This window comes from Culex quinquefasciatus, chromosome 3 (assembly GCF_015732765.1).
Source record: "Culex quinquefasciatus strain JHB chromosome 3, VPISU_Cqui_1.0_pri_paternal, whole genome shotgun sequence".
Lineage (NCBI taxonomy): Eukaryota > Metazoa > Arthropoda > Insecta > Diptera > Culicidae > Culex > Culex quinquefasciatus.
Window position 1 is genome coordinate 20,228,468 of NC_051863.1, and position 10,369 is coordinate 20,238,836.

Below are 10,369 nucleotides of genomic sequence, written 5' to 3' on the forward strand. Positions count from 1 at the left end.
AGTTAGTGCGTGGTCGGTTCCCAATCCCCCCCTCTATCGTTCTTTCATTGCGAGATAACAAAAGAATCTTCGGCGAGTTTTCGTGAACGAGGAATAGCGAAGAGGTGATAGAAAGAGAATGCTCTTGCTGGCAAGCACGTGATGAAATAAGAGAACCCATGAGCTAGCCAGATTTTTAAGCGAAGATGGCGTTAGGGAGCGATCTTTTATTACGTAACGCAAAAAAAAATGTTTGTAGGTATTGTTGAAGTTGTAGGTATGGTTCAGAGGGGCGACATCTATATCTCACTACATGAAGCCCGCCCGCAGCCAACACATGCTGTCAATTACGGCCCCAGTACAAAAGAACAGCTGTTCGCTACGGAACCAAAACAAAGCAACTGCGCACTGTAAAAAAATTGCAATATTTATCAATTTATATGAGCAACTCTCTACGAAATCGGCCGATTTCGACCATTTTTATTTTTTGTATTTTTTTGATTTGACTCAAACTTTGTGGGGGCCTTCCCTATGACCAAATAAGCTATTTTGTGTCATTGGTTCACCCATACAAGTCTCCATACAATTTTGGCTGCTGTCCATACAAAAATGGTATGTAAATATTCAAACAGCTGTAACTTTTGAGTGAATTTTCTGATCAATTTGGTGTCTTCGGCAAAGTTGTAGGTATTGTTGAGGAGTTTTGAGAAAAAATAGGTACACGGAAAAAAATTAGCAGATTTTTAAATCAACTTTTTTTTTACTAAAACTCAATTTCCCAAAATACGTATTTTTTGATTTTCGAGATTTTTTGATATGTTTTAGGGGACTAAAATCCGCAACTTTTGAGCTATCGAGAAACATGGTCAAAAAATCTGCCGCCAAGTTATGATTTTTTTTAAAAATAGTGATTTTTGGAAAAAAATCCAAATTTCATGCAAAAACAAATTTAAAGTTATTTTTTAATGCAAAATTGAATTTGCAATCGAAAACTACTCTACAATTTTGTTGATAAAGGGCTTCGTTTTCAAGATATAGCCACCGAAAGTTTGATTTTAGCAAAATATTTACAGTTTTTTGATTTTTAAAAATAGTGACCATAAGCGACCATTTCTAAAAATATTTTTTTTTTTGAAAAGTTCAGAAAATTTGCTATAAAATTGTCTAAGAGACATTGAAGATTGGACCTCGGGTTGATGAGATACAGCCGCTTTAAGAAAAAGAAACACGAAAATTGAAGTTTTCTAAGTCTCACCAAAACAACCCACCATTTTCTAATGTCGATATCTCAGCAACTAATGGTCCGATTTTCAATGTTAATACATGAAACTTTCGTGAAATTTTCCGATCTTTTCGAAAAAAATATTTTGAAAACTTTTAAATCAAGACTAGCATTTTAAATGGGCGTAATATTCATTGTTTGGCCCTTTTTAAATGTTAGTCTTGATTTATTTATTTTCAAAATATTTTTTTCGAAAAGATCGTAAAATTTTACGAATGTTTCATGTATTAACATTGAAAATCGGACCATTAGTTACTGAGATATCGACATTAGAAAATGGTGGGTTGTTTTGGTGAGACTTAGAAAACTTCAATTTTCGTGTTTCTTTTTCTTAAAGCGGCTGTATCTCATCAACCCGAGGTCCAATCTTCAATGTCTCTTAGACAATTTTATAGCAAATTTTCTGAACTTTTCAAAAAAAAAAAATATATTTTTAGAAATGGTCGCTTATGGTCACTATTTTTAAAAATCGAAAAACTGCACATATTTTGCTAAAATCAAACTTTCGGTGGCTATATCTTGAAAACGAAGCCCTTTATCAAAAAAATGCAGAATAGTTTTCGATTGCAAATTCAATTTTGCATTAAGAAATAACTTCAAATTTGTTTTTGCATGAAATTTGGATTTTTTTTCCAAAAATCACTATTTTTCAAAAAATCATAACTTGGCGGCAGATTTTTTGACCATGTTTCTCGATAGCTCAAAAGTTGCGGATTTTTTTTTCCGTGTACCTATTTTTTTTCAATTGTCCTCAACAATACCCACAACTTTGCCGAAGACACCAAATTGGTCAGAAAATTTACTCAAAAGTTACAGCTGTTTGAATATTTACATACCATTTTTATATGGACAGCAGCCAAAATTGTATGGAGACTTGTATGGATGAACCAATGACACAAAATAGCTTATTTGGTCACAGGGAAGGCCCCCACAAAGTTTGAGCCAAATCAAAAAATACAAGTAAAATCCATTTCCGGTTTTGGTAGAGAATTGCTCATATGCAAAATAAACTACTAAAGTTGGAATTTTTAAGCACACATCGGGTCGATGACATCATTTCAAGTTGTACTTTTATCACATGAAACGTTTAACTTAACTACTGTGTACATTTGACTTTTACTACAGTAATTCTTATAACAAAAATTGAATTACTAATAAAAAAATATTTTTGTTTTCACTGTGCACACATTTGCGCGCGTTACTAATCTCTATCACTCAAGTTGGCGGCCTTTAGCATCCCCCTGGTATTGTTGAAGACTATTGAGAGAAAAATAGGTACACGGAAAAAAAGTTTGTCGATTTTTCATTAACTTTTTTTTTACATGCATTCAATTTGCCAAACCCGCAACTTTTGAGCCATAGAGAAGTATGGTCAAAAAATCTGCCGCCGAGTTATGAATTAAAAAAAATAGTGAGTATTGGGAAATTTCGTAATTCCATGCAAAAACAAATTTTACCTGATTTTTTTAATGTAAAATAGAATTTGCAATCGAAAATTACTTTACATTTTTTTTATAAAGGGCTCCGTTTTCAAGAGTTTCATCCACACAACCCTCCAATTTCTAATGCCGATATCTCAGCAACTAATGGTCCGATTTTCCATGTTAAAACATGAAACATTACTGAAATTTTCCGTTCTTTTCGAAAACAATACTTTTTATTAAAATAATAAAGACTAACATTTTAAAAGGGCCGAAAAAATGTTTTTAGAAATGGTCACTATTTTCAAAAATCGAAAAACTGTAAATATTTCGCTAAAATCAAACTTTTGGTGGAATATCTTGAAAACGGAGCTTAAAACTTCTAAAACTCACTATTTAAAAAAAAATCATAACTCTTTGGCAAATTTGTTGACCTTACTTCTCTATGGCTCAAAAGTTGCGGGTTTAGTCCCCTAAAACATATAAAAAATCTGGAAAATAAAAAATTGGAAATTGAGTTTTCGTAAAAAAGAAGTCAATTAAAAAATCGAAATTTTTTGTGTACCTTTTATTTATCAATAGTCCTCAACAATACCTAAAACTTTTACCGAAGACACCAAATTGATCAGAATATTCACTCAAAAGTTACAGCTGAGCAGTTCTCTCAGATTTCGGTCATTCGATATTTTGTTTGTATTTTTTAATCCGACTGAAACTTTGTTGGTGCCTTCGGTATGCCCATTTTGCATCATTAGTTTGTCCATATAATTTTCCATACAAATTTGGCAGCTGTCCATACAAAAACGATGTGTGAAAATTCAAAAATCTGTATCTTTTGAAGGAATTTTTTGATATGTTTTAGAGGACATAAAATGTCAACTTTTCAGAAATTTCCAGGTTGTGCAAAAAATCTTTGACCGGGTTATGATTTTTTTACTCAATACTGATTTAAAAAAAACGAATTGTGTTGATATCTCAGCAACTCATGGTCCGATTTACAATGTTAAAATTTGAAACATTCGTGAAATTTTCGGATCCTTTTGAAAAAAATAATTTCAAATTTTTTAAACTAAGACTAACATTTCAAAAGGGCGTAATATTGAATATTCATTTAGAAAATTTGAAAATATTGTTTTCGAAAAGATCGGAAAATTTCTCGAATATTTCATATTTTAACATTGTAAATCGGACCATGAGTTGCTGAGATATCGACGTTAGAAAATGGTGGGTTGTTTGGGTGAGACTTGGAAATCATCAATTTACATGTTTTTAAACCTTTGCATATGGCAATATCTCAGCAACTAAGGGTCGTATCAACAAAGTTCAAAATCGCAAAATATAGAGAATTTTCTCAGCTTTTCAAACATATTTTTTTCAAGGGTGGGCATATGTGCACTAATTTGAAATAATGAAGAACTGCGATTTTTTTCAAAAAAGTCACCTAAATATGGATTAAACTTTAAAACGGTGCACTTTATCAAAATTTCACTAGAGTACTTTTTGATTGCAAATTTGATTTTACATCGAAAAATGAGGTTGAAAAACGTGTGCGACCAATATTTCGATTTTTTGAAAAAATCAGTATTGATTCAAAAATTCATGACTCGCTCAATGATTTTTTGCACAACCTGGATATTTCTGAAAAGTTGGCAATTTATGTCCTCTAAAACATATCAAAAAATAAAAAAAATTAAAAATAGTTTTTTTTTGCAAATCAAGTTTTAGTGATAAAAAGTTAAATAAAAAATCACCAATTTTTTTTTACTTTGTATATTTTTTTTCCAGTGTAGTCCGTATCCATACCTACAACTTTGCCGAAGACACCAAATCGATCAAAAAATTCCTTCAAAAGATACAGATTTTTGAATTTTCATACATCATTTTTGTATGTACAGCTGTCAAATTTGTATGGAAAATTATATGGACAAACTAATGATGCAAAATGGCTTCTTTGTGCATACCGAAGGCACCAAAAAAGTTTCAGTCGGATTAAAAAATACAAAAAAAAAAATCGAATGACCGAAATCCTAGAGAACTGCTCATGTACAGCTGCCAATATTGGCAGAGACTTGTATGGGTGAACCAATCACACCAATGGTTATAGGGAAGGCCCCTACAAAGTTTGAGCCAAATGAGCAATTCTCTGAGATTTCGATCATTCGATGTTTTGTATTTTTTAATCCAGCTGAAACTTTTATTATGCTTTCGGTATGCCCAAAGAACCCATTTTGCATCATTAGTTTGTCCATATAATTTTCCGTACAAATTTGGCAGCTGTCCATACAAAAATGATTTATGAAAAATCGAAAATCTGTATCTTTTGAAGGAATGTTTTGATCGGTTTGGTGTCTTCGGCATAGTTGTAGATATGGATAAAGACTACACTGAAAAAATATGATACACGGTAAAAAAAATGGGTGATTTTTTAATTTCACTTTTTGTCACGAAAACTTGATTTGCAAAAAGCACTTTTTTATTTTTTTATATGTTTTAGGGGACATCAAATGCCAACTTTTCAGATGTTTCCAGAATGGGCAAAAAATCTTTGACCTAGTTATGAATTTTTATCAATACTGATTTTTTTCAAAAAAATCGAAATATTGGTGGCAAACATTTTTGAGCTTCATTTTCCGTTGAAAAATTAAATTTTCAATCAAAAAGTACTTAAGTGAAATTTGTATAAAGTGCACAGTTTTCAAGTTATAACCATTTTTAAGGTAACTTATTTGAAAATAGTAGCAGTTAGGGTGGTTCACGTTAAGGATGATTTTCAAAAACTGACTTTTCAGGAATATATTTGAGATTTTTTTGTCTTCTAGAAAGTTGTTGGACTTGTAAATTTAAGCAACTTTGTTCAAGACACCAACATTTTATCTGGTAGTCTACGCCTTCTATGACCAAATTTAGAGAAAGCATCTGAGCAAACCTTCAATAACAGTTTATTGAACGTAGCAATTCAGAGTTTTAGGTAATGTTCGGGGCAGTTTTAAAAGTTCTAAAAAATATATATATGTATAGTTTAAAGTCAATTGGACTTAAGGGTCAAAAGTTACATACGTAGAAGTATAACATAAACCCACGGCGTGTTTTCTAGAACAACCTTATCAGGAAAAAAATAGTCATCGCTACTTTCAAATGTGTCTTACAGGAAATTTTCTCAGCTTTCCACTGCTTCTAAGAGCGAAATGTTTCATCGAGAAATTTCTGAGATATCTTAATTTAAGTTTTTTATTTTAAAATCCTTCATCATTCATTGAAAACTTTTGAAAACCAGTTCAGAAAATTAGTCAAATTATGTGTTTTATGTGTCATTTGATCATCAAAATGTGCAAAATAAGACAAGAAACAATTTTGTAGAAGGTTGCAAATCACCAAACATTTTGAAAATTATACTTTAGCTGAGTTTTGAATTTGTTGGATTTATTCAGTAATTAAAATCATAAAACCGTATTTCAATGAAAATTTTACTAGAATTAATAAATTATTACATATTTTTTGTCGAAATATATCACGTGTCTGCTCTGATTTGGCTGATACAACCAATTTTTTTGCAGGTGTGAGATTGTTAAGGGTATTATTGCATTTGTATGAATAAATATGATATTTCCATAAACAAACAGGAACCAGGAACAAAGATACAAAACATGATTTAAAATCGAAAATGTACTACAAATTACTGTTGCATGCTTCAAAAGTCATATTTTAATGGGTATAAAGAAAATATATTTTTTTAATGTTTTACTGTTGAAAATGCTTTTGAAAGTAGCAATAAAATTCGTGTGTTTCAACTGATAATGCTGAAAACACATTCACGAACATTTTTTTTGGTTGAACAAAAATAAAATATTAATTTCAACAAAAAATCAAACAGAATCCTCCATTACAATATATTTCAACAAAACTCAAGTTACTTGTAAAACGTTTTAAAAACAGATAAGACTGTGATTACATTGCTGATTACTGGATCATTTCATACATAAAAACTAAAAAATAAACTTTCCTACTCATGAAAACTATTTCCCCTGAAATTCTACACAGTAATTTGCAACTGGTTAATGTTTGGTTAAGGAAATATGAGGTTTATTCATAAAAATCTAATTACCCTTAACAAACTCAATCCAAGCTAAATCAGAGCAGACGGCTGATATTTTTACATCAAAATTATGTAATAATCTATTAATTCTAGTAAACATATATTTTAACACGGTTTTCTGATTTTAATTTCGGAATGAATCCGGCATATTCAAAAACTCGGTTAAAACTTATATATTTTTTTTAATGTTTAGCGATTTGCAACCTTTTACAAAGTTGTTTCTTGTCTTATTTTGCACATTTTGATGATCAAATGATACATAAAACACATCATTTGACAAGTTTCCTGAACTGTTAAAAAAAAGTTTCCTATAAATGATGAAGGATTTTAGAACAAAAAACTTAAAATAAAGATATCTCAGAAAAAAAATTCGATGAAACATTTCGCTCTTAGAAGCATTGGAAAGCTGAGAAAATTTCCTATAAAACACATTTGAAAGTAGCGATGACTATTTTTTCTCCTTAAGGTTGCTCAGTAAATACGCCGTGAAACCGATTTTTTTTTGAATTTCCGAACAAAATAAAAAAAATTTATGAGTTTTTCGTAAAGTATACGTCAATCTAAACAAATACACAAAAAACAAATTAGAATCGACCAAAAATGACATGGGACAATTATGCGCAGAACGGCAGTGGCTGTAAAACGATCCGCTCCAGTGGGGTGGAAAATTCTCATTATTTGTGAAGGCACCTTTTTGCCTTTCTTACCAAAAAAAAGGTATAGGATTTGCTTTTGGCTCCGACTCAAGATCAAGCTTCGTTATCCAATCATTTATCGAGAAATATTCATTCGAAAAATCTGCAAACAATTATAGACCATCGATTTTCGACGCCCGATCGATTGACAATGACAGTCCTTTTCTAATATCCGAATTTTGGGGAACATTTTTTTAACTAAATTTCACAATTGTTTGCAAAGATTGATTGAGAATCAATCTAAATAATAAAATTATTTGCGATACACCTCGGCGATCAAGAAATGATATTGACTCAACAGGTGCTTATTGGCGCAAGCTTGCCTGCAGTGGACACGTGAGCAAATCACAGTCGATTAAAAATCACAAAGATTAATATAAAAAGAAATACTCAAGTGAAAAATAATACAATAATAATCAATCAGTTCAAAAAGACAACTAATAATGAAGCTCGTCTGGCCAACACTGCTCGCCCTGTTTCTTCTCATCGGAATCCTGGCCAACGCCGAATCCACGGAGGAGACCCTTCCCTTAACAGAATCCGAACCGTCTTCAGCTGCCACAGAAGACGACCAACCAGAAAAGCCAACCGAAAATTCCGAACCGTCGTCACCATCGGCGGAAGATGACGACCAACCAAAAGAACCTACCAAAGACGGGGAGTCCTCTGAGCCTGACGACGACGACGACTCCGAAGCGTCAAGCGAGAAGCCATCGAAAAAGGGCGGAAAAGGGCCAGGTGCCGGGAAGGGACCGTCCCAGAAGGGGAGCTATGCCGCGACTTACCAGGAAATTGTTAAAATTCTTGACTCGGTCGACTTTAAATCGATCGAAGATTTGCACCTGCAGCGGATGCTGGAGAATGCCTTCCAGGCGAGGGTTCGCAACCCCGTCCTGGAGCAAACCGGACAAATTGCGGACTTTGGTGCGGTGAGGCTTGGTTTTATGAGTGTAATTATAGTGTGTTTCATCAGTAACGATTTTAACAGATTGAGAGCTGCTTTGGGAAACTCACCGGAGAGGTGAAGAAGCTCATCAATGCCGCTGAAAAGCAGTTTAAGACGTGCAAAACGGGGGGCGGGAATTCGTCCGGTTGCACCGATCAGCAGGAGAACGCCTTCGCGGATGGCATCATCAACCTGGCCACGACCCTGCAGGGTTGCATCTCGAGTAAACGGAAGAATTAAGGGGGATTTCACAATGGTCTTAAAACTAACGAAAGCGAAATAAAACAAATCGATGTTTTGTTTTGTTTTCTTTCTGTCGAAACGTGGATAAATATACCTTTATTGAAACTCTTTCTCCGAAATTTGATTTTGGGGTTGTTACATCGAATCTTACACAGGTTGGTTTTAAGAAGTTTCACTTGTTCACAGAAAGCAGGGTGGACCAAAAGGGCTCAACTTTTGTTTTTCATTTCTTTCTTTTTTTTTGTTTTCTTTTTTTTTGCGGTGAGCTTCCTTGTTGGTGCCCTGTTTTTGTGTTTTTCTTTATGTTTTTTTTTGTTTCATTTAGTTGGGACTTGTTTTCTTTTGCTGCCTTCCCTTTTAATTATGTTTTTTATGAAGTGTTTTTCATCTAAATTTTATCAATGTTTGAATGATGTTTTTTTTATTAGAGAATTTTCGATAAGTTTTCCTTTTCTTCAAATATATTTAGCAAGGTTGTTAATCGATAGAATTATCGTCGAATAAGGGTCATTCCAGGTCAACTGAGTACACTTTTGGACTCGACCTTCACCGATTTGGACCAAACTTGGAGGGAACGTTCATCTATCGGTAGTTAACAGCAATCCCAAGTTTGGTGCTGATTAGACCATCCATCTATTTTTGGCACCGCCCTCTTTTTTGGCGATTTTCTAAAAAAAACTTTTTTTTCTTTTAAGGCCGATGCAAATATTTAAAAAAGTTTTTGTCCCTCGGCCCTGCCCGAGGTCAAGGGGGGGGGCAAAAAAATAAAAAAATATAAAAATTTAAATAACAAGCCATAGTCTTCACATTTAAATTAAAAAAGTGTTTTAAAATGCATTTTACACTAGTTCAGTTGTTTTGCAATCATTAGTTTTCAAAAAATCTAAGATCTGACAAAAACATAAATTGTATCGAAAAAAAAGATTTTGCATCGAAAATTTTCAAAAAATCTTAAGATTTTTTAATGAACCCAAACATGCTAAAAATGATTTTAAACGCAGGAGAATGTATTTAAATTTGATTTCAGTTGGTTGCACTTGAATTTTCATTGAAATTTTGAAGTTTATTGTAAAAATATGTTTTTTGCCCCCTGATTTTTCGGACCAATTTTGAAGGGGGGGGTGACAAAAACTTTTAAAAATATTTGTACCAGCCTAATCATAACTTTGCAACTATTTTAGCAAAAGACTTTCTACAGGTTGCATTTTATAGAAAATTGACCAAGGAATTCGATAAAAATAAAATTTTAACTCTTGATTGCCCACTTGTACTATGTTTTAACGTTTTAAGTATTAAAATTAATTTTGGACCAATTCCTTATATATTTATTTGATTTATTTTATCACCATCGAGTTTCCCGGACAACTTTACATAATAATCATTGAAGACCTCAAACTAAAATGAACTATTGGCGAGATACAGCGATTTTATTGAAAAAAGTTATGAATTCAAATCCGAAACAAGTTTCTCACATATAAAAACCGAACTATGCGGGATTCATCCCTTTTTGCTGAAAAGAACACCATGTTCTTCCGAGTGCTGCGCAAAATCAAACTTTTTTTTCAGAAAAATCGCTGTATCTTGCCAATAGTTTATTTTAGTTTGAGGTCTACAATCATTATTATGTAAAATTGTCCGGGAAACACGATGGTGATAAAATAAAACAAATAAAAATATAAGGAATTGGTCCAAACTGAATTTTAATACTTA

The 10,369-nt window shown here is 32.5% G+C and overlaps 1 protein-coding gene across 1 annotated transcript; it reads left to right on the top strand.

Annotated features, from left to right (window-relative positions):
- Positions 1-7,913: 7,913 nt before the first annotated feature.
- LOC6033085 (30 kDa salivary gland allergen Aed a 3) lies at positions 7,914-8,769 on the top strand. Its single transcript, XM_001843533.2, has 2 exons — positions 7,914-8,399; positions 8,459-8,769. The coding sequence occupies exons 1-2, from the start codon at positions 7,914-7,916 to the stop codon at positions 8,654-8,656; spliced, it is 684 nt and encodes a 227-aa protein (XP_001843585.2). The 3' UTR covers positions 8,657-8,769.
- Positions 8,770-10,369: the final 1,600 nt, after the last annotated feature.